This window comes from Procambarus clarkii, chromosome 69, assembly GCF_040958095.1.
Source record: "Procambarus clarkii isolate CNS0578487 chromosome 69, FALCON_Pclarkii_2.0, whole genome shotgun sequence".
NCBI lineage: Eukaryota > Metazoa > Arthropoda > Malacostraca > Decapoda > Cambaridae > Procambarus > Procambarus clarkii.
This window is the reverse complement of record NC_091218.1, coordinates 16,071,105-16,095,894: the sequence shown is the minus strand read 5'-3', so window position 1 is coordinate 16,095,894 and position 24,790 is coordinate 16,071,105. Positions and strand designations below refer to the sequence as shown.

The window sequence follows — 24,790 nt, the reverse complement described above, 5'->3', positions numbered from 1 at the left end:
TCAGGAACTTATTATTCATGTAATTCCCTAAACTGTGTCACTAGCTTATGTAGACTTTAACTTGCACTCTGAATTGTGGGGTTCAGTTCCCGAGCCCATTATGTGCCTCTGTAACCTTTTCCACTACCGCCCACGGGGTGGGTATGGGGTGCATAATAAATGATCTGAACCTTACCAGTGACATCATTGGCCTCTCGCAAGAGGCAACATATATAGAGAGGGGAGGGAGGGAATGCGGATAGAGGGTGTGTGGGAGGGGGGAATAATAGTAGAGGTGGTGTGTGGGAGGGGGGAAAGCTAGTAGAGGGGGTGTATGGGAGGGGGAAAGCTAGTAGAGGGGGTGTATGGGAGGGGGAAAGCTAGTAGAGGGGGTGTATGGGAGGGGGAAAGCTAGTACAGGGGGTGTGTGGGAGGGGGAAGCTAGTACAGGGGGTGTGTGGGAGGGGGAAGCTAGTACAGGGGTGTGTGGGAGGGAGAAGCTAGTACAGGGGGTGTGTGGGAGGGGGAAGCTAGTACAGGGGGTGTGTGGGAGGGGGAAGCTAGTACAGGGGGTGTATGGGAGGGGGAAGCTAGTACAGGGGGTGTGTGGGAGGGGGGAAAGCTAGTACAGGGGGTGTGTGAGAGGGGGAAGCTAGTACAGGGGGTGTGTGGGAGGGGGGAAAGCTAGTAGAAGGGGTGTATGGGAGGGGGAAAGCTAGTACAGGGGGTGTGTGGGAGGGGGAAGCTAGTACAGGGGGTGTGTGGGAGGGGGAAGCTAGTACAGGGGGTGTGTGGGAGGGGGGAAAGCTAGTAGAGGGGGTGTGTGAGAGGGGGGAATGGGGCGAAAGAGCGTGAGAATTCAGAGTTCAGAGTAGGGCGCATTTCAGGTTGGGTCGGGTTACCCAGTAGGTAGTGATGAGTCTCACGTAGGCACCACTGTAGAGCGGCGTCCGCGCGCGAATGGGAAACTACGCAGTATTCTTATTCTCTCCCCTTCTCCCTTGCCCTAGTTCAGTATAACGCGGAGGGTCCAGATACCACCCAACAAATATAACTCATCACAATGACGCACAGCTAAATCAACATGGAATAAAGATTTAATTAGACCCAGACACTCCTGTCTATTGCTGAAACTATGTTATTCGAAATATTCAAGTTTCGTGGAGAAATGGCACTAAAAGGCTGTAAAGCACTGGTATTTTTACAAAGTTATTTGTCTTCATGTGACAAATACATAGTGCGGGTGATAGTGGTTGCCAGGATCAGGTTGGCTTAGCGTTACCTGTGGCAGGTGATGAATTTCCTAAATTCTGAGACTGTGTGTAAATTCTGTGAGCAGGAACAGTCATGATCTCATACACAGCATTATTGAGATGTCCCGTCACAAGACACTTTGGGTCTGCCAGTGTCACCTGTGTAGTATTTGTAGCCAGATGCCTGAGCTTTGCAACCACTCTCCTGGTCCATAACACATCCAAAGTGTGATTGTGTAAGATAATAAATTGCATTCCTCTGTATTGACGAGGCAGCGTGCGAGGTTCGGTGATAGTATTACAGCTGTATCTTAATGTAAACCTCTGTAATCCCTCATATAATTTAAGGTAACTGCACGTTGCGATTTGTGGGCGAGCGAGGGTAGTCTGGTAGTTGGTCGGGAGTAGGCTCCCGCCTCATTTTGTTACAGAAAGTGTTGGCCTGGTTAATGCCAACAAAAATTCTTGGGGATGGATGGTGATAACAGTTTACTCTTCCTTGGGTCTAATGTACAGGTTTGCTGGCTGGCCCGCACGCCTCGGCAGTTCCTGCCCTTCCCCAGTTCTTATTCTCGTTTAGTCACATTTAGGAATGTTGTTTATGGACAATATCCAGATGAAGATAAACATTAAGCAGGTGTGAGGGGGGGGGGTGAAGGGCAGTTGGACTCTAGAAGGCTGCCGGGAGCCAGGCAGGCAGCTAGCCATCCGGGCTATTTATAGTAGTAGCCGCTGTAGTATTTGTAGCCAGATGCCAGGTGTTATCCGGCCCTACACATCCTGTGTGGATACAGCTCTAGCTTGTTGTTTTTGTGGTCTGTTACCGAGTGATCTACACACGTCCACCACGTACCAACCGCTGTTTACATACCAAGGTCCTATGGTATCTTTCCTCTGCCAAGGCAAGCGGCTTGAATGTGACTTGAGAAATGCACTGCTACACCCCACCTCTGTTGTCTCTCATTCATATTTGTATTGTAAACTTTTGAGCTTGTCCAGGGCCTCTCCTTTTTCTGGAATACGTTTAAGCTTTTGTTGAAATGAGGGAGATCATTTGAGAGAGAGCCCTAGTTTGATTCCTACCAACGGGAGTTAGCATAGAGGAGAATACTAACAAGATCAGTGCCTAGGGCTGTCAATGGATCTTTTACAAGTAAACATAATTGATCAGATGCTGGTGTAAACAGGAACACGTAAATGTGCTGAAGACGCTAAAATAGACCTGGTATCAAATTGATATTGAAAACAGGTAATATAATTGAGATGACTAATGTAGGGCTCTCAGCTTGTGAAACAAGTGCTACCAGATATTAATTACAGGTTTAAACAGTGAAGACATTGCCGAGCAGGACTGTTAGAGGATCTTTAATCAAGAAAACCCCCACACATGTTCCAAACACGGACAATACGCTGCTAAGATGTATTTCTTATACATCAATATGTATAACGCTAAGGTTGAAGAGTTATAAATACAAACCAGATTTGATCTCTTGCTGTTGGATGGGAAGTTAATATCGTGCATTTACTAAGAGTGACTAAGGAAACTTCCTTACCAGGTGTAGAAAGGTGTAGGAACAGTGGAGCATAGAAGTCCTTCAGTGGATGATGTACTCGTCGCTAGATGAGAGTAAACAGTCTGGTCAGTATATGAATGGGTGACCACGCAGACAAACAGGCTTCCTTTCACCGATAATAGTATACCAGGACATTAATGAAGTGTATTAAAGAGATGGAAATAGTGTGCAACAAACATCATAATATGACAAAGCTCAAAACAATATTATAAATTTTAAATTTTAAAATAATTGGCTAAATCGGAAATACACGAGTATGAGAGGATGAGTTTAAATTGTAAAGTTGCTTCGCATAGGCCAGTAGACCTATTGCCCTATGTATGGGAGTAAATACATGTGTATGCAAGTAAAATTGTGGGTGTAGTGAAGCTCCTTATATGAGAGTGGCAGTTTGGGAACCAGGGTTGAATCACTTCACACCCTCGTCAGTTTTGTCCCACCATCAACCCAAGTGTGTGTACATGTAGTAGATCCCACTGCTGCCACCATTTATAACAGTACTTTTGCTATAATGTGGCAGCTGCTGCTATCCAAAATATATACACTTGCTTCGCCACTGCACCACCACTGCTGACACTGGACTCTCCATCTGTCTTGTCTTCATCACTGTAATTATCTTCCTACTTCAGTGACACGTGAAAACCTTTGTGGTAAACTGTTTCTCACATCTCTGTTTTCATTTCATGATTTATTTTCAGACTTCATGAAAATCACATGTAGGGGGTAGGGCTACAGGCTGATAGGGGGTAGGGCTACAGGCTGATAGGGGATAGGGCTACAGGCTTGTAGGGGATAGGGCTACAGGCTGGTAGGGGGTAGGGCTACAGGCTGGTAGGGGGTAGGGCTACAGGCTGGTAGGGGGTAGGGCTACAGGCTGTTATTTCTCAAAGCTTTTAACCTAGTCCTACCCTGACCAGCCTATGTCCATCCTGTGCCCCAAATCATCCCTCCCCCCCCCAATCCTGCCAATTTGAGTGAGGCTAGCCCCAAGCCTCTGACTTCCTACTTTGGACAAACAGATATATAAAGTATACTATAAGAGAGTGTATGTTTTTTTATAATAACCAGCAAGAAATTTGCTGGGAGAAACAAGTTTCCGGAATGGTGTGGTGTGGGTGTTGCAGGAAGTGTAATGTGATTGTTACAGTTGGTTTAGTGCGGCTGTTGTGGTTGTTGAGCTAACTGATGCTTTTATGTTGCAGGACTTCTTGGAGAGCCCCTCTGACTCTTTGGTGTCCCCCGAGGACGATGACGATGATCTCCTCTCCACAGTTGACGAGGACCACACTACACAGGTACAGACGGCCACACTTACCACCTTGGTCATACTTGTGTACTCGCCAGTCATCATCAGTGCTCCCTGCTCACTAAACACTCTGATGCTACTATTTACTGCTCTTAATATTATTACTGTTACAACAATAAATTGGCTGATTTTACTAATGCTAAATGCAGTAATTACAAATAATTAATTATACTACTAAAGCTATTACTAATATCACTCAGAGTAATTACACTAACGTGATGTGTGAACGAGAAAATCAGTAGGAGCCGTGATGAGGGTTCGAACCTATGCCTGGGTGTTCCCAGGCACACGTCCTAATCAACTAAACCACGACATGATCAAAAGGATTGCAACAGTTACAATCATTTTGACCATGTCGTGGCCTAGTTGACTAGGGCGTGTGCGTGTCGAACCCACGCATAAGTTCGAACCCTCATCACGGTTCCTACGGATTTATAAATATTTCTGCTTCTGCTGCTTCCACCACTAATATTTGCCACTTTATATACAAGTCGATTCACAATCTATTTGATAATGGTTCAAGACGGACTGAAACGTCGTCGTCTCATCTTCTGATGTGTGGTTTAGTCTTTACACTAATATTGTTGATAATATTATTGCTTAATCTTTATTCTCGTACACGAGCCATTCACCATACTTATATGTAACCCCGCCCCCCATATATAACAACACTATGCTTTTCTTACCCATCACCCCCTTGTCCCTGGTGGACGTTCTGGGAGTAGTTCTCTCCTAGTCCGGCCCGGGGCCAGGCTTGACTTGAGAGAGCTTTGTCCAATATGCTGTTGCTTGGAGCGGCCGGTAGTTTTTCACTACAGTCCGGTTGGTCCGGCACGTTTTGCAGGAAACTATTCAGCTTTTTCTTAAAGCTTCCAATTTTGTTCCGGCAATATTTATTATACTTGCTGGGAGGATATTGAACAACTGGACCGCCAATGTTAAGTGTTCAGTGTTCTCTGGTTGTACCAGTGGTACCTCTACTTTCACTGGCTCTATTTTGCATTTCCTTCCATATCGTTCACTCCAGTGTGTTGTTCTGGGAGGGGCCTGGCACTCCAGTCTTTTTCATGTATATATAATTTGGTACCCCTCTCGTGTCCTAGCGAGTAATACATTTTGAAAGCTTTGAGACGATACCAATAATTGAGGTGCTTTATATAGCCTTCCATATAAAGGCTATATAAAGGCCTTTATATAGCTATATCAGAGATATAGCCTTCCTCTGCCTCTGTCCTGTGCGTGCCGTATGTTCTCTGGACTCCCTCTAATTCAGCAGTTTTTCCCTGCTTTGAAGGAGGAAGTGACTATCGAGCAGTACTCAACGCGGGGCAGCGCCAGTGATTTGAACATATAAACATTGTGATGGGATTCCTGGATTTGAAGGTTCTTGTAATCCATCTAATAATTTTTCTAGCTGACTATATATTTTCTTGGTAATGCTTCCTAAACGTTAGGTCGTCAGACATCATTATTCCCAGATCATTTACATGTTGCTTTGCTACAATGGGCAGATTTGATTGTGTCTTGTGCCTTGTATTTTGTTTAAAGTCTTCATTTTTACCACACCTTAGTACCTGGAATTTATCACTGGTAAACGACATGTTTCATCTGCTGTTCAGTTGATAACTTCTTCCCTTGTCCCCCCCTATTACAACTCCTTCACACCACGAGGCAAGTTTATTTTCGACGGTTTGGATCTCTTCCAGTTCACCAGCTCAAGCCAGGTGACGGTCCTTCTCGAAACGTTTTGGTCTTGTTCAGGAAGGTTGAAAATACATTTCGACATTTTTATCTTTGAGAGCCCTGTATGTGATGTCTACCTCCACGGGCCCTCTTCCCCGAAGTGCCTCAACCTCGCTCTGGGCGTTTTCAGTTGTTGTTTCAGATTTAGCTACTCGGAACAAGTTCCAAGTAGCACGGGCTATGGTGAGCCCGTAACTTACCTGGTACAGGAGCGGGGCAAGTGGCACGGACAATGGTGAGCCCGTAGTGGACTTACCTGGCACAAGAGCGGGGCTATGGTGCGTTTTCAGAAGTGTCTAGTCCACTTTATGCTCTTGACAACATCTCACTCCTCACCCTCTCGCACACATTTTTCTATAACATTTATATTTTTGTCTCTAGAAGTGTCCAGTCAGTATTTTTGTCTTTTAAGAAACAGATAACGGAAGTATCCTGATATCTTTAATCTGTAATTTTATACTCGTATTCCTTAATGCATTATAGCAGTAAAATGACCTTTTAACTGGGATTTGTCATGGTGTGTAATTAATGTTTGGGTATGCCACCCGTGTGTTAGTTAATGGTTTTGGGAGATCTGGGATGGATTTACCATCAGTGCTTATTGGTAGTAAGGCCCTGCCTCTTATCTATTAATACCTGATATCTGTAAAAGTAGTGTTATAATAGTGCTGTAGTGATGGTAGAGTAGTTACCAGTGCTCAGTACTGTTGGTACTGAGCACTCAAGTGGAGTGTGGATACTGAGAACTGAGACGAGGGTGATGTGTCGGTACAGAGCCCCGGGAGCAGCTGCGTGTCCGCCCATGACTACTGGGACACGGGCGGCGAGAGCGACATCTACAATGTTCTCCCCGACGACCTCGACGACTCGCACGAGGAGCGACGCCTCAGCGAGAGGTCGTTCCAGAGGGCCATGCCGCAGTTGTCTCGCCGCAACCGCCGCAGGACCAAGAAACGACACCACAGCCACAGCCCGAAGGTACAAGCAGCCAGTCCTCATCTTCACCTTCCTCCTCACCTTCTCCAGCTCGTCTCCTACGTACTTGGGCAACACCTTCTTACCTGCTTCATCTTGCATATATTTATTATTGGTACAACTTGCGGAAAAGGGAGTGCAACATGCATTCCTCTTGTACCACGGGCGCGGTGCAGGGCGTGTACCACGGGCGCGGTGCAGGGCGTGTACCACGGGCGCGGTACAGGGCGTGTACCACGGGCGCGGTACAGGGCGCGTGGCATGAGGGACAGGTGTCATAGCGCTGGTACAAAACGGGCAGCACCGCAGCCTGGTAAACGGAACAGAGCGCTGCCATTTTTTCCAGATGCTCATTGTTTTCGTGTGTGTGTGTGTGTGTGTGTGTGTGTGTGTTGGCGTGGGCGCGAGCGCCGAAGGAGTGTTGTGGGAGCCAGCTGATCACCCCCCGGGGCCTGGCGCACATGTCGGGTCCACCTGTTGTGACTCCCTTGTACCCTATCCCCTTCCCTTACCCGCTCTCCTTCCTACCCTCCCACACACACTCCCTCACTTCATCTCCCCTCCACCCTCTCTTCTGTCCCTCCACCCTCTGCTCTTCTGTCCCTCCACCCTCTACTCCTCTCCTCTTCCCCTCCACTCTGCCCTCTTCTCTCCTCTTCCCCTCCTTCCCCTTGTACTCGGTCACCCTCCTCACTTAAGCATCTGGCTTTGTTCTTTGGTAGGTTTGAGCTTCAGCTCCTGGTCTCGCCAGTCAACCTTCGATTACTTCACTATTTCCTGAACCATCTGGGTACTGGGATATATACTCATGAATCAGTAGGTCTAAATTTACCTATGGCTCGCTCGCATAGTTAAAGTGTCTCACGCCGTTCGCGTCCCACTCATAGGGTGTACATGTGTGCACATATTTTAGCTGTTTGTTAACTGGTTATCAACTCTAGCCCTTGGACTGACTTTCAGCTGTCTGTCGTCTGGTGCAATGGCTCCTGAACCTCTTATGTATATATATTTGTATGTAAAGCTGTGTATGGTGTAGGTCACCACAGCCGCCTTGTCCAAGCTCATTTTGCTTCATTGTGTACTCAAGGAGTACTTTATGCACCTCGAGTTCGTCTGTGACTTTTAGTTCCAACTATGCCATCCCAGTGTTCCCTCACACTAGTCCAGACTTCCCTCACCTCCTTCTCCTCTTTGGTCTCCTTCTCTCATGTTCTGGCATCACTTTCGTGGCGCCTTTCTCCCTCATGTTATCTTTGTGATTTGCGAGGTGTACGTGCCATGGTGGCACCCATGGTGGCACCCATGGTGGCACCCATGATGGCACTACCAGCTCGAGAGCCGCTTTGTCTTTCTGGTCCAGGGTCTTGCCTCGCTGTTTTTGTTTTGGGTACATGTATTTGTGTGCAAGATTTCTATTCCGATTCACTTGAATTCTGTACAAATGTCTTTCATTAGAAATCGTAATAGTTGTTGTGTTCCCCAGTCGTTGTGTCAGCAGTATGTAAAGGACGCTTCCACTGGCACAGTAATTTCCGCTTCTTGGTAATTGGCAGGTTAGCTGAAGGTGAATCAGAGGTGCGGAATGTACCTGTGTGTTGTGGCAGGGGATGGTTGGTATGTGCTTGTGGCGAGGATGAGGGGCAGTCGTTCTCGTCTGCTGTACAACAACCAAGGCCAAGAGAAGAGCTGCTGCTTTTGGGTTGAAGATCAGAGTTTGTGACTTCAGCGGGGGACCATAACTGGCCAATTGTGTGCGTGTGGTAGGCGGTGTGGGAGTTGTGGTGTACAGGCTCTCAGAGATATACAGAGATATAGAAAGACACTGACAAGGCCAGAGGGAGAGAGATACACAAAACAAACACACAAACACACACACACACACACACACTCACTCACTCACTCACTCACTCACTCACTCACTCACTCACTCACTCACTCACTCACTCACTCACTCACTCACTCACTCACTCACTCACTCACTCACTCACTCTGACACAGCCACACCAACGACAATTTCTGTAACTAAGAAAACTTTTGTTAAGTCATCAGAATCCTACAAAGCTTTGAGTGTCGAAGAACAACTATAAATTGTCAAATGCGTGAAGGAATTCGTGCGGAGCCTCAGGTGGAGCCCTCGGCGTCACGCGGTATTATTGGGAAGCGGTGATTCACGCACCCCAAGACGGTGCCAAACTGGCGTGACCCGAAGCGAGGGAGACGGTATGTATTGGGACTGAACGCCACCTTGGACAAGACTGATTGACTACTAGACAGGGTGTTGTGGACAGGACTTTTAAGGAAAAAAAACAAGACTACCGCGGCCTTGTTTTATATATGGAAATACGGGGAAAGCTCAATCTAACGCGAGCCAGAACAACACCAGTTATAATTAGTCACGCTATCGAAGAGGTTACAAAGGTCACAGAAGGCATGATAAAATGTACAAAATCAGCCGTGAGGTGTTGTGTGGAGAGCTCGCTATCTCTCACTCTGCTTCTCTATCCTTGTTCTATTTCCGTGATGCAGCCGCTCCATTCTCAAGTTTATAATTACTGAAAGAACTCTGGGAGGATTATTATTGCTATTGCTGCTATTATTACTGCTGCTTTTACTACTACTGGTTCTTATTAATTTTGCTAATACTGCTACAATTGACACTGCTATTCTTCCAAGTACCAGCACGAAGAATGTGCAGAGCGTGGTATACCTAGCGTGGGGAGGTGGGCGAGTCAAGTGGGTGTTGGTGGGGCAGGTGGGTGGTGGTAAGGCAGGTGGGTGGTGGTGGTGGTCGACCATACGACGAGAGAAAATACCGGCGTGCCTCAGCAGTCAGTAATCCGGGCATGTGGGAAGCGTGTCAGGTGGCCCGGCGGAACCTGGCATGACGCAACTTAGCCAAGTTAACTTTGGGCGTGGTTAACTTCCACTCACACACTCTGGCAGGTGTGTGACTTTTAGTTCACTTGAAGTTCACCGCGAGTAGTGAGGGGCTAGTTTGGCGGTAAGGGACGAGCTAGTTTAGTAATAAGGGGGAAGACTAGTTTAGCAGGTAGTGCTGACTGGGTCTTTTTAGTGCCAGTGGTGATGGAGGGAAGCTAATTTTCAGAAGGCACTGTTGTTGTTTTAGATTCAGCTACTTAGAACAAAAGTTCCAAAGTAGCACGGGCTTTGGTGAGCCCGTAGTGGACTTACCTGGCACAGGAGCGGGGCTGTAACTGAGAATGCACTGTTTGTTGTTATAGATTCAGCTACTCGGAACAAGTTCCAAGTAGCACGGGCTATGGTGACCCCGTAACTAACCTGGCACAGGAGCGGGCCAAGTAGCACGGGCTATGGTGAGCCCATAGTGGACTTACCTGGCACAGGAGCGGGCCAAGTAGCACGGGCTATGGTGAGCCCATAGTGGACTTACCTGGCACAGGAGCGGGCCAAGTAGCACGGGCTATGCTGAGCCCGTAGTGGACTTACCTGGCACAGGAGCGGGGCTGTAACTGAGAATCCAGTACGACTATAGAGCACTTAGTAGGGATATGAGGACAAGGAGTTGGGATAGGACGGGGGGAAGGAATGGCGCCCAACAACTTGGAACATCGGGAATCGAACAGCGGCCTACAAGAAGCGAGACCGTCGTACTGGAGGAACATTAGTTTAAATAATAAAGGCTCGAACTTGTTACCGTGTAGTACCCGTGTACACGCCCAGTATATCATGTAGTGCCCGTGTACACACCCAGTATACCATACAGTGCCCGTGTACACTCGCAGTATACCGTGTAGTGCCCGTGTACACACCCAGTATACCGTGTAGTGCCCGTGTACACTCGCAGTATACCGTGTAGTGCCCGTGTACACGTCCAGTATACCATGTAGTGCCCGTGTACACGCCCAGTATACCATGTAGTGCCCGTGTACACGCCCAGTATACCATGTAGTGCCCGTGTACACGCCCAGTAGCACATGGGGGAACTGACGACTTGGGGAAGGTGTTGCGTCCTCTTGCCAAGACGTGTGTGCCTAGGCTGTTAATATTTATACGTCGGGGGATATGGGGGGGGGAGGGATAATATATTGCCTTGGTACCATCTTGTACCTTGGATAGTGTAGTTCTTAAAGCTGTCGCACTGTGTGTGTGTGTGTGTGTGTGTGTGTGTGTGTGTGTGTGTGTGTGTGTGTGTGTGTGTGTGTGTGTGTGTGTGTGTGTGTGTGTGTGTATTCACCTAGTTGTGTTTGCGGGGGTTGAGCTCTGCTCTTTCGGCCCGCCTCTCAACTGTCAATCAACTGTTTACTAACTACTTTTTTTTCCACACACACCCCGGGAAGCAGCCTGTGACAGCTGACTAACTCCCAAGTACCTATTTACTGCTAGGCGAACAGGTGCATCAGGGTGAAAGAAACTGCCCATTTGTTTCTGCCTCTGCCAAGAATCGATCCCGGGCCCTTAGGACTACAACCCCAGAGCGATTTCCACTCAGCCGCGAGGCCCCCCTGGCACAAATCACGTGTTTGTGTGTGTGTGGGGGGGGGGGAGAGACTGTATGTGTGTTTGTTTGTGTTAGAGTTCTTGACAGTAACAGTGAATCAAATAACCTGTTCAAAAGATTTACCTGAAGCAATTACTTAAAATACATTGCAAGTTTTTTTTTTTGAGTGTGTGTTGAAGGAGGAGGAACAGGTTCGAGAGCGACAGGTCAAGTTGATGCGCCAATGCTGGCCGCAACCTGTTCAGTCGTCTATATTAATCTCAAGTGGTAGCGGATGTTAACCTTGAGCTTGGTCGCACACAACACTAAATTAACTTGGTTAGTAGTATGTAAGGTGATGTCTTTATCACAAATCATCTTATGCTGCGTTTTCTCGAAGGCTTGGGAAGGAGTAATTGGTGGTGTCCTTGGAAGGTTTGAAACTTGAGAGATACAAGCGCCTTGGAGAGTGACATTATTGAGGGGGCGAAGATAGACGTGCTTCCTTGGGAACTGTCAAGACAAGCTCATCGGAGAGCGGCAGAAAATAAGCAAATATTTCCTTGAGGACTAGACTCGAGTGTTGGTAACCTTGGATCTGGAGCAGCGTTCGTGTTGTTTACACAACCCTGGGATGGGCACGCTACCCTCAATACTCCGGCCTCCCCGAGGCCCACCAACCTCAAGCTTCACCAGTGGTACGCGTCCGCCCGCTCACAATCGAGGATCCGGATTTGATCCCCGGGTGGAACACACGCATGGTTCGACACGTTTCCTTTCACCCGATGTCTCTGTTCACCTTACAGTAAATAGATACCCGGGAGTTGGACAACTATTGTGGGTTGCATCCTGAGGAAGGTCAATAGTTTACCTAGGTTTAGCTAGGGTAACCTCAGTAAACCTAAATACAGACTTACTGTCCTCAAGAACGGGAATTATCAGTCGTACTCAGTCTTAATGGTTCCCAACAAAGTATCAAAAGCAGTCATGCCCACAGAATGTCCAAGAAGTGTTGCTTGTTTTAGATTCAGCTACTCGGAACAAAAATTCCAAGTAGCACGGGCTATGGTGAGCCCGTAGTGGACTTACCTGGCACAGGAGCGGGGCTATAACTGTTGCTTGAATGCTTGCTGAAGATTAAGCCACCCAAGAAAGGTGTTGCTTGCCTGGGACTAGATTATATACCAGCGGTCATCAGTCCTCACCCCACCTTCCCTTCCGCAACTTACCTCTCCACCAGTGCCCTTCACCTCTCGCCACCCAGTTTTCCTCATTAGATAATTGTGGACAAATATTTTGAATGACCAAGCAGTGCGTGTAAGTAACGGGCTTTCATGTTAGATCGTGTGAGATACGGTGTGCCGGTGTCAGCACGTTGCTCACCACCGGAAGTTGACACACCTCTGAAAACGACGCTAAATGTTGGTTACTTTAGGAGGTGTGGTGGAAGTTGCCGAAGGGTCCCTTACTTAGTGGGCCAGTTATGTTGTGTTGATTTAGGAGCGACGATGATCGTGGGATCGGATGCGCCCAGTGGGCCAGGTAGAGGCCTAGGGGCCCGCGCAGGAATATTCCTGGAAAAAAGAAGACTTCTACTGCCTTTACATTAGAACACTTAGTATTTGCATTACTCCCTTGATTCTCCCCATTCAATTAAAGTTAAGAATTGCACTTTTTATATGAAAGACTGAGGCAGGATTTCATATTGGAGGATTTTAAGTCAAATATGTATGTTATTGAACTGTGGACACTACTAGGGTGATTTATTTGCACATAACAAGGTTAATGCTTCGCATAATAGCATTCCGGGTTCGCTAGCACCTCGCATAACATTCCGGGTAGGCTAGCACCTCGCATGATATCATTCCGGCTTCGCTAGCACCTCGCATGATATCATTCCGGCTTCGCTAGCACCTCGCATGATAACATTCCAGGTTCGCTAGCACCTCACATCCACTAATCATTGCAACAATAAGCTTGATGATGATAATGATGTATGCGTTGAAACATCCATTGAGAGTACTTTCCCTTCCAACTGCTGACCGGTCGACAAGCAGCTGGGTTGCGCCCTGGCACTTTCTCTCCCACAGAGTCAACTCCTCCTTCCCCACCTTTTTATTCTCCTGTCCTCACCTCGTACGCATTACGGGCTATTCATGCCCGTGCCCCCTCTTGAGTGGCTTAATCTTCATCATCAATCAGTCACCCCGGCAGTCTATTTGGTAATCATTGCGATACTTTAGTCATAGTCTTTAAATGCGCTTCATGAGACTCTTTCCGGCTTGGCATCTTCTTTTGATAATTACTTACTTATGCCGTGGATAGTTATCCAGCAGGAATGTTGCAACGTGACAATGTTGCGGTTGTAATTCTACGCTGTGATAGAGTAAGACAATTACTGCAAGTTTCCGTCCCCTTCCTCCCCACCACCTCCCTCTCTCATGTTCCCCTTCCTCCCCACCACCTCCCTCTCTCATGTTCCCCTTCCTCCCCACCACCTCCCTCTCTCATGTTCCCCTTCCTCCCCACCACCTCCCTCTCTCATGTTCCCCTTCCTCCCCACCACCTCCCTCTCTCATGTTCCCCTTCCTCCCCACCACCTCCTCCCTCCCATGTTCCTCTTCCTCCCCACCACCTCCTCCCTCCCATGTTCCCCTTCCTCCCCACCACCACCTCCCTCCCATGTTCCCCTTCCTCCCCACCACCACCTCCCTCCCATGTTCCCCTTCCTCCCCACCACCACCTCCCTCCCATGTTCCCCTTCCTCCCCCACCACCACCTCCCTCCCATGTTCCCCTTCCTCCCCACCACCACCTCCCTCCCATGTTCCCCTTCCTCCCCCACCACCACCTCCCTCCCATGTTCCCCTTCCTCCCCACCACCTCCCTCCCATGTTCCCCTTCCTCCCCACCACCTCCCCCTCCCATGTTCCCCTTCCTCCCCACCACCTCCCCCTCCCATGTTCCCCTTCCTCCCCACCACCTCCCTCCCATGTTCCCCTTCCTCCCCCACCACCACCTCCCTCCCATGTTCCCCTTCCTCCCCACCACCACCTCCCTCCCATGTTCCCCTTCCTCCCCCACCACCACCTCCCTCCCATGTTCCCCTTCCTCCCCACCACCTCCTCCCTCCCATGTTCCTCTACCCCTTATAACCCCCTCGATGCTTCCCCCCCCCTTCCCGCTCATGTCACAACCCCCCCCCATGCCTCAGCCCTGTTACCCCCCCCCCCAACAACACCTTCCGCCTCATACCATAGGCAACCCCCCCCCCCGGCCTCCATCCAAGATACTCCATGCCTCTCACTCCACTTACCCCCTCCCGTCATCCCCCGTAGTTTCCGTGTTGTGGTTGTTCAGTACAATATTGTTAGGTTGAAGTAGGTACGAGCATCATCACTTGGGGATGGACGGTAGAGCGACAGTCTCCCTTTATGCAGGTCGGCGTTCAATCCCCCGACCGTCCTAGTGCTTGGTCACCAATCCTTCCACCCTCCCCCCCACCTCCATACCATCCCAAATCCTTTTCCCTGATTCCTTCCAAGTGCTTTACAATCGTAATGGCTTGGCGCTTTCTCGTGATAGTTCCCGTCCCTTCCCATATAAACTATAACAGTATAGAGTAGCAGCCGTGTCAAAGGCAAACTGCTTCACGCCTTCATACTTGTACACATTCAGTAATAGGTTAGGTCAACAGTGTAGACACGAACACTTCCAAGCAGTGGGTGTCGTGTGAAGTAGATATAGTAGACAAAGTTATAACAAAGGATGATTGATTCTGCTTTACAAATTATCAGAGAAACCAAATAAACTGGCGGGAATGGAGAGGGAGGGAGGAGTGGCCGCTGTGTGGGGATTTAACACACACGTGTTGGGAGGATGTATTGCACAGGTGTTAGCTGGTGGCTGTGTTGAAGGCGGGGGGGGGGGGGAGATAGTGGGAGGCTTGGTGTGCGTCACTTATTGGCCTTGAGTTTACTGCTGCAGCGGTCCTCCCCTCCCTCCCTCCCTCCCACAGTGCTGACTGACTACAGTACCACTGCGAGGAGGGGCCCACGTAGCCTAGGAGCATTCGTTGGCATTCTTGAGACACGTACACGCATCTAAATGTGACTGGGTTTATGATGCTAATTTCGCAGCCTTAAATATATAATGAACGGCCACTACAAATCGGGTCTCGGGTTTAGGACTGATTTCTTGCTGGAAGGTTCAGGGCGCAGTGATGCAATGTTATGACGTGTCGTTAGTCACTGTTACTCCAGCATTCCGTTTTCCTCCTCGCTTAAACGTATTTGTCAACGTTTTTGCCAGAAAAAACACCAATGACGCCCTCTCACTCTCTTACACCAGTACTTCCCTCCTACCCCATGCATCCGCTAGTGAGGCTCTCACTAAATTCAGAACCAGTGTATTACAGGATTACTTAATGTCTTGCCAGTAAGTAATCCATTGATCTGCTGTCTTTATACAAATTAAATAGATTTGGTCTAAATGTACATATTATTAAAACCAAAAACATATCAGAAAATAAAATTATGTATTAGACATCAGCAGGGTATCGCAGCAGATATGAGGCATAAATTGTTCTAATATTTAATCGTAGACATGTGCGGGAGGGTATCTTGTGACGTTAGTATCAGTTATTTGTAATAGAGGTACGCAAAACCTAATCTGAGCTGGGTGATAATGCTAAGATTTGTTATTCTTTCCGGGTGGGTATACAAAGTATGTTAGTTAGTATGCCCAAGGTGGGTAGAGCTGGCAGATAGCGGGGTCTACAAGTTGGCAGAAGTGATGGCTGGGCGACCCTGATGCACTGCCAGCTTTGTTTCTACAACCACCAGCATGTCCCCACCGCTTGACACAATAGAAACACGCTCCACACCCGCAGTATTTAATAGCTGTCTGGGCGGCATTAGATTTAAAGGTCAGAAGTGTGATGTGGAACGGGTGGAGGTTGGTAGATGATAGCGAGGAACATCCCCGAGGCGAAGCTAAACTGGCTCCCGGAATGTGGGCAGCGGCGGTGACGTAAGCGACTGTTGCTCCGGGAGGAGGCTCGCTCTACGTTCAGTAGCTCACCGCCGCCCGTATGATACGGACGTGTTCTCAAACGCTCTTCCCACAGTGGTTTCCACGTGCCCATATTGTATACTCTGCGGGCTCCTAGTGATACGCCAGGCTGGTAATTCTAAAGCCAAGATACTGAACATGATATATAAAGATTATTACAAGAAGTACAAGTGAAATCTAAAGCCACGTTCCGTGTAGACATTGGCTGATCCACCCAGTGTGATACGTTATCTGTGATATTTTCTGTGATAGAATTGATAAGATTATATATATTTTTTTATATATTTGTGCGTGTGGTGGACGGGTATACAGCAACTTGTGGATCAAGATGTTGCTGGACTTAGAGCCAGTGTGGGCGATAAGCTGCCAGTGGGAGGTAAGATGTGCCTCAGACGCCACACTACACTCCTCCCTTCTTAATCTTGCCTTAGCACACAAATATTGCCACAAAACTTTCAGTGTTAGTGGGTTGTCTTTCAAGTTTTAGGCACCTTTCTAATATTCTGCTCGAGATTATTTTAAATATATTCTATTTAGCATCAAACTGTTCCATCTCTTTTTTTTTATATTTGTATTATTATAGCAGTGTTAGGCTATTAGTATTATCTTTTGCCTGAAAAATATGTTGGAATTTTCTTGTAACTAATACATATAATCCATTTTCTGAATTAAATTTTTTAAATTTGTTAAAAGTAAACATACATTTATTAATTAATAACAATTTTAAATGGCTACAACTTGGGTAATCATTTTGTCAAATATTACATTACTCAGCCTGATATATCAACACGTAACAGTGGCTATACAGGCACTAACATCCGACATCCGTACAGTGTTCATAACCTGTGATAGCATGGGAGAGAAACTATTTATTATACTCCTTAAATTTATCGCATGCTATCTAATAAGGAATGAAGTGAAATGGACCCATGGTAGATGTGTTCAGTCTTATAACAGGGGAAAAGTGCTGCAATTTGTAACAAATAATGATGATAATTTTCCCAAGCTTGGTGCATGTTGATTAATTTCCTATCTCGTTTTATATACTTATTTATTCTCAATAAAACTTGTTGGAATATATTTTATGAAACAATGTAATGGACACCACTGAAACTACAGCATATAGTTTATATGTACTTATAGAAATTGCTTATAGTAATTCAATTTATTTTACGTATTTTTACGAAATTACGTATAGAAATTACTTATAGAAATTTGTACGTATACAAATTATATGTACCTAGACCTAGTGTATTAACAGGTGTTAACTTTGTTCCCAGCAGGATAGCGGGAGTCAATCACAGTCGACGGAAGAAGACAAAACTCCCTCCTACCTGACTTCCCTGACATCAGACGACGAGCCAACACGTTACGACCCAGTCCCACCAGAAGTCACGCCCTGTGAACTGGGCTTAAGGTCGTCCCAACAGGTATACACGACCTATATTAATGTACAAGTGTTTTATATACAGTATTCTCTTTACTATTGTATTTATATAATTTGTACATTATGCATAATAATACTTGAATTGGTGCATCTTCAGCTATAAACCATATATATTTTGTTCTTGCAGCGTGCAACATCGGGCTTCAGTGAGTTAGTGGATGCCAGTGAACCAGTGACGAGTGACCGTGGGTCATGGAGCATGCGCGGTGCTGCCCACGCTGACCCCTGGCACCGAACTGCGCCTCGCTACAGGTAACACCGCCATATTTAACCTAATGTTGCCATATTATTTATATTGCTGGGACAAATACAGTATCTTAAATTTGACTGGAAACTGACGATTAAATTCCCTGGAAATATTGTAAGTTACTTCTTTTTCATACTCTCCCATCCTGTGAGGAGCAGTGGGAGGGTAAAACAACACATAATAGGCTCAGGAATTTATGTTGCTCATTAATATAGCTAAATAACTACAGCATTGATGAATTAGTGAAAACTATAAAGCAGTAGTCTATTTGCTGTTTTTTTCGATTAAGAAATCTAAACATTTATGTTCTGTACATTCGACTATCCACAGCCGCTTCGATGATGAAGATAGTGCAATACAGAGCAGCTGGTATCGCAGTGATGAGGACGACACAGTGGTATCGCCCCGGGCATCTCAAGCCTTCATTGATACTGGGGCACCACCAGGGCGAAATGACATCCCGCCTCCCGGCCAAAGTGCAGTCAAAATTCTTATGAAAAATATAAATTCTATCAAGAAAAAAATTAAGCGCTATGAAGAAGAATTTGAAGCTGCCTTTGGATACCGCCCTTCACACAGCGAGAAAATGAAGCACAAGGAAATTAAGAAATACATGAGCGAACTCAGCAAGGCCCGCAAAGAGCTTAAACGTATGTACATTGCTCAGTGTATGTACAGTATAATGTTTGCTATTTTTGTCATCTTTAAAAATGAACTTTATATAAAGACAAAGTTCAAATCTTATTAATTTAAACGAAGCATTAATTATTATTACCATATCTATTTTCAGAAATGAAAGATGATGTTGCTGGTTTGATGTCTGTACCAACTGTGTTTCCATTATCACTTCTCCGGTGTCAAGAGTCGACCAACCCAGGTGCAAGATCCAATGGAACCGGGTCCGGTACTGCAAGCACCTTAAAACATGTTGAAGACAGATTACGAGAAAAGCGGTCGGCTTTAGGCCGCCCAGCTGAATTAAATAACATGAGTTGCATGGAAATGCAAGAAGAAAAAACAGCCCTACAAAAGGCCCTTCTTTATTATGAATCAATTCACGGACGACCCACGAGTCGGGAGGACAGAGACTTGGCGAGGCCACTCTATGACCGTTATCGCCAAGTTAAGAGGATTGTCATGAGATCCTCATCTGTAAGTATTCAAACATTTCTGTATGTAATGTATAAACTTGTCTACTATATTGTACTTTATCTTATAGTGTCTACTACTGTGGTCTACTATAGTCCACCCCCCCTGTGTTACATTATTACAAAGTGTAATTTTATCCTGATGCATATGCATCTGTTGAATAAAAATATATTTATATTTATTGAATTTTGTATTTTGCAGAGAACGAAGGAAAATCTTGCAGAATTGCCTCCAATTATTGAACATGTGGCTATGGATTTCACATTAGCCTCACCTCAACATCGCAGTTCCTTACAAGGAGATGAAATAGAAAAACTAATACAAACAGCACCCACAACCCCTCCAGGGTTTGAATCTCCACCCATGTTTGATCCTTCACGAACTGCAACCACTCGGAAGGATGACCCAAAGGATGACCCAAAGGATGGGCAGCAGACAGTTGCACTCGGTGACCTCCATGCTCTACCCCTAAGTGAACTGAGAGAAAGAAAGAAGGAAGCACGTGAAGAAAAGAAGAAATTAAGACGGTCACTCCGAGAATATGAAGAGAAATTTGAGAGAGAATTGGGCCGTAAAGTGCAAAAAGAAGATAGAGGGCCCATGGAACAGACATACTTGGATTACAAACATGCTAAAGCAAAGTTAAGGCTCCTAGAAGCTCTCCTATCAAAGCATGAACCCCTCAAGGTTTGATCGACTTTAAGCTACACTGTAAAGACAACCGTCTCGAAGCTTATTTTTGGAAAGCAAGTATTTGTAATGTGCTTGTCAATGCACTGTAAGCTTTCAATGCTGTTGTAACTGGGTTGGCTTGTTTTGATAAGATTAAAAAATTGCAGCCAGAGTTTATTCTATACAGATTCCGTATTTTGAAGTGCAGCTGATGACGTGATTGCATTGTGTGTAAGAAGGGAGGCATCCCAGTCCATGTTTTGTGCATTGTTGTTCTGACATGCGCGGGTAATGCATGAACTGTGATAAGTTGTCGAAGTTGCCAATATGGTTGTTAGCTAAAGAATCTATAGTTTTGAATATAATGCTAACTGTAGATTAAATAAGGCCTCACAAATACCTATAAAAAAAGAATGTTATCTTGTCATGGTTATTTTTATATATTCGGAGCACTTTTGGTTTGGGAACTTCAGATGCTGCTGTTGCATCATTCCTATTAATTTTTTTTAAGGATGCTCTGGACTCTAATGCATTGAAGCTTCCAAATATACTTTATCCATATAATTGCTGAACTGTGCTAAGTGTAAGGTACCTGAATTTAGCATTAAGGTACAGTAGCTGTTTGGACCCTGGGGCATGACATCTTTGAATTTTCTTAAGTATATATATATAAATATATGTTTTGACAACTACTGTATATCCTTGCCCTTTGTTTGAGACATCTATAAAAGTGTATTGTTGTTTGCTTAAGAAATGCCTTTAACAAACTGTGTAATTTGCCTTCCTCAAAAAAATGACAAAGGCATGCAGGATAGTTAAGAACTCTCCTAGTGGTCTATTATACACAATGATGTGTTCACAGTTATACTTGTTTTTTTTTTGGATTTTATATCGCTGACGTACCGGTAATAAGCAGACTTACATAACTTCTACAATATATCCCCAGGAAGATTTGTTGGGCCACCTGACCAATATTTGTGTATATCTTCACCCAAGATTCCTGTGGTATGCATTTAAAAGTGTGTGCGCATGTTATAGGCAAACCTACATATTGCCTAGCCACTTGTAGGAAATGTGTAGCCTATTTTGTATGTGTCATCATTCCTGTGACTTGATCCCCACAATGCTGCCTCATTCCCAACACACTTGGGGGCAGTTTGTGTGCTGCATATTCAATGTATTTAGATGTACTGCACACAAGTATTTGCCATCTGTTAGCTAAGATGCATTTGAACATTGTTGTCAGAACTCTGCATATCTTTTTTCGAGTACATTGTTTGAGAACCCAATTTCTTGTGAATGCAATTGCATATATGCAATTATTAGTTTACTTTGCAAGCAGCTGAACTTCACTAATACATAGCTAGGAGCAGCCATGGCAAACTGTCAATGAATATAGCCATAAGCTTATTGTACGCTGAAACTCTTTGCTTTGCAAGGTAATTAAATCTGAAATTCCATGCAGTTTAATATTAACTGCTGTTATGATAAAAATGCAAGTGCATTCACTTTCAAATTCAGAGTGAACTTTTATAACAGACTGTAGTGAATAGTGTTTGCATTCACAAGTAGAATATACAAATTTTACCACTGGTGACACATAATCTGAGTGTTCTTGCCTCTGTAGTTCATTACAGCTTCAGACTGCCTGTTGTTACTTTGATATGAATAGTTAGATGAATAGTATTAATATCATATATATATATATGGTTATGTATATTAATGACCTTAGATTATAATGTGGTCTTGTACCTGTTAGAATATTTACGGCAGACAGTTACTAGAAACTATTACTTCCCGTACATAAAAGGATTTACTGACTGTAGTTTGCTCAGAGCAAAGAAAAATTTGTTTTGCCCTGTGAGCCTCATTTTTCCAATGGTTGAACCATATTTTTGTTTACTTAGAAATGTTCTGTAGCTAGTGTGTTCCACTAGTCCTAATCGATTATCATAACTGACCAGCAAAAAGATGTTAAACTTCAGGCTTTTGTAATATTTTGAACTCGAGCATGAATGTTATTTATTTTTAAGGCCTTAAAAATTTACAAGTTTCCACTTGCAAGGGATGCCACTGGCATACACACTTACTTTGTGTACTTATATCCCATAAAGTTGTGAATAAGGTTAATCACTATTCTTTATCTGCAGTAAAGAATAATTGCAGTAATTTTTTGTATTTAAAGGTTTAATTACTAGTGTATATTCGTCTTAATATATGACATTTAGAAATGTGCAGCTTCATGAACAGATGGTTAATGATCTTATTTATTTTAATGTCTAGTCCTTTTATTAATCTAAATATACTTGCAGTGAACTTGACATCTGGATATATCATTTCCTTGGTACCTAGTATATTTGTTTCATCATACTCACTTGAAAATAGACTAAGCAATAGTGCAAAAAAAAAAATGACAAATTCCTTTGCAGTCTCATATTGCTAAGGTGATAAATAATTCATTGTATTTAAATTGTTAGGATTAGAAATTGGAAACCAGTATAGTTTTAAGGCTTTATCCAGAAAATTGTTGATTTGTTAGTCTTTTGTGTAATTCAGAAATGGCTTTGCTGCCATTACAGCAAAGCCTCAATAATCCAGTGTTCCTTTTGGGCAATTCTGATTTATACCAGTTTGAAAGACTTAAGGAAGGTCACATGGAAAGTTCTCTAATTGCCAGTGACTTAAACATTTAATCCATATAATGCATGTTTCCTATAGCAGTGTTTATCGGTTTTATCGAGGTTTTACTGTATTTCAAAGTTCCTATCTGGACTACAGCAGTTAACTGTATCAAGATGGCAAGACCCAAATTGATTTGTATAACTAAAACTTAGCTGATGAATGTAAAAGTTGGCTTGAGAGATGCTTATTTTGGATGTTTATTTACAAAAGTTTCATATTCTTTAACCAACTAGTATGCTATTTTCCATACAATGAAAATGTGACGGTAAAAGCAATTTCGAACATGTTTTACAAGAAAATGACGAAATCCTCTAATAAAGACAACGGTAAACCAATTTGTCATCCATGCAGAGGGATGAATTTTTCTCTGTCACTGAAGTGGCGGTTATGTAAAAGCAGCTCTTGATAAAAATATTTGCAGTGTCTGGTGTATGTGATGCTGGATACAGTGTACGTGATTGTTACAGAGGTCCAAATGAAGATAAGTAAATCACTCGTTTTATATGGATTAACCACACAATAAAGTCAAATGAGCAACTTGAATTTTTCTATTTCCCTTAAGACAATGTAATAAAAAGTTAAGACTAAGCTAATTCCTTGATACTCTAGTGCGGGTAATGTATTATCTAATTAAAATAGAATGTGTCCGAGGTTGGAGGTAAATTGCTTGGCGATCACTTCACTCAACTTTACAGGGTAACTAATGTATGGTAGTGGACTGTCATAGGCGAGTTGGGGGTCAGCCCTAATGCCCTCCTCTTTTTAAGTAAGGAGGGCATCTCATTTTAATCCCTAGTAACCACAATGAAGATGTTTTCAACCGTTTTGCAGCTGGTCATAATATTGCCTATTGTGAGAGCAAGAGACAAACCGAAGTATCCCTTCTAGTTAGATATAAATAGAAAGGATTAAAACTTCCCTTATACAATAGTTATACATATAACCGTCTGTTGACTATATATCTATAACTTCTCTTATAGTTATATATAAAACTACTGTATAAGGGAAGTTCTAATCCTTTCTAGTTATATATAACTAGAAGGGATACTTGGGTTTTTGTCTCTTGCTCTCACAATAGGCAATATTATGACCAGCTGCAAAACGGTTGAAAAAATCTTCATGGTAGTTACTAGGGATTAAAATGACCCCAACTGCCCTGAGTTATGGCACCGACGACATGCCATTCCTGTAATCCTCTAATAGAAAACTGAATGACCTGAGGAGGATGAGAAGAAATATTAGGGGTCTTGAATGCTATCAATGCTTTGTACCGTCTCACAAGGTGCCTGTCATTACATGTGCACCCTTTTTTCAACAATCCAATTGTGTACCAAATTCCTGAAAGCAATATCCATGAAAGTTAAGCTTCTACCTTGAAAATTTCAGTGGAGCCAAGCAATACTACCAGTTAAGACTCGGTGGATTGACTGACTCACTGATTGACTGACAGTGGATTGAGTGACTAAAAGACTACATTGCACCAGGCAATGTAGACAGTGCTGTCTGCATTCTTATTCTTGTGTACTGCTGCTAATGATTTAGTGGGAGAGATCCTACCAGAACATTGAAACAATTTCAATGGAAGTCAAGATCCTAAGCTTATTTAAGGAGATAATGGCATATTCTTGCAGGGTCTTCAGCCCTATCCAATTTCAACGTTCCGTTGCGCCTCAATGAGCAGGTGGACTCAATAGCCAATCACGTTTCTCATTTTCAGTTGACGTCACATTGTCGCAAGCTGTACTGTCATTGGTCGGCTCGACGTAATTGGATACCTTAGTAATTCATGAGTTATTTTTTGAAACTGAAATATATAAACTCAAATGTATACCCAAAGTATGAGAAACATACATGTACCAAATGGATGAGAAATTATTAATTTGGATACAATTTACCTACTTAAAATTATGTTAGATTAAGGACCTGCCCGAAACGCTGCGCGTACTAGTGGCTTTACAAGAGTGTAATTACTGTACTATGCTATGTATTCTCACAAACCCAATGTACCTTCTTGTATATAAATAAATACATTTAATGTTTTACATTACACTCACAAATGATGATTTTCGAATACTTATTTAATAATAAGTATTATTATAATTATTAAATAATAAGATTACTTATTCAAGCTGTATGTACAGTACAACACAGTACAGCATAGTACAGTACCATACAGTACAGTTCCATTCGGTACGATACACTACAGTATACTGTACTGTATACATTACAATA

The 24,790-nt window shown here is 44.3% G+C and overlaps 1 protein-coding gene across 8 annotated transcripts in view; it reads left to right on the top strand.

Annotated features, from left to right (window-relative positions):
* The window catches only part of LOC123752869 (protein FAM13A), a 421,243-nt gene extending 398,147 nt beyond the window's left edge, over positions 1 to 23,096 (top strand). For 4 of the 8 annotated variants that reach the window (XM_069311068.1, XM_069311073.1, XM_069311066.1 and 1 more), the window contains 7 exons: positions 4,009 to 4,101; positions 6,630 to 6,833; positions 17,642 to 17,791; positions 17,936 to 18,060; positions 18,386 to 18,705; positions 18,846 to 19,207; positions 19,406 to 23,096. In XM_069311068.1, the coding sequence (XP_069167169.1) occupies positions 4,009 to 4,101; positions 6,630 to 6,833; positions 17,642 to 17,791; positions 17,936 to 18,060; positions 18,386 to 18,705; positions 18,846 to 19,207; positions 19,406 to 19,897 (1,746 nt within the window). In that variant the 3' untranslated portion in view covers positions 19,898 to 23,096. The remainder of the gene's footprint in view (positions 1 to 4,008; positions 4,102 to 6,629; positions 6,834 to 17,641; positions 17,792 to 17,935; positions 18,061 to 18,385; positions 18,706 to 18,845; positions 19,208 to 19,405) is intronic. The other 4 variants (XM_069311074.1, XM_069311070.1, XM_069311072.1 and 1 more) reach the window with 3 other exon arrangements.
* The last annotated feature ends 1,694 nt before the right edge of the window (positions 23,097 to 24,790 follow it).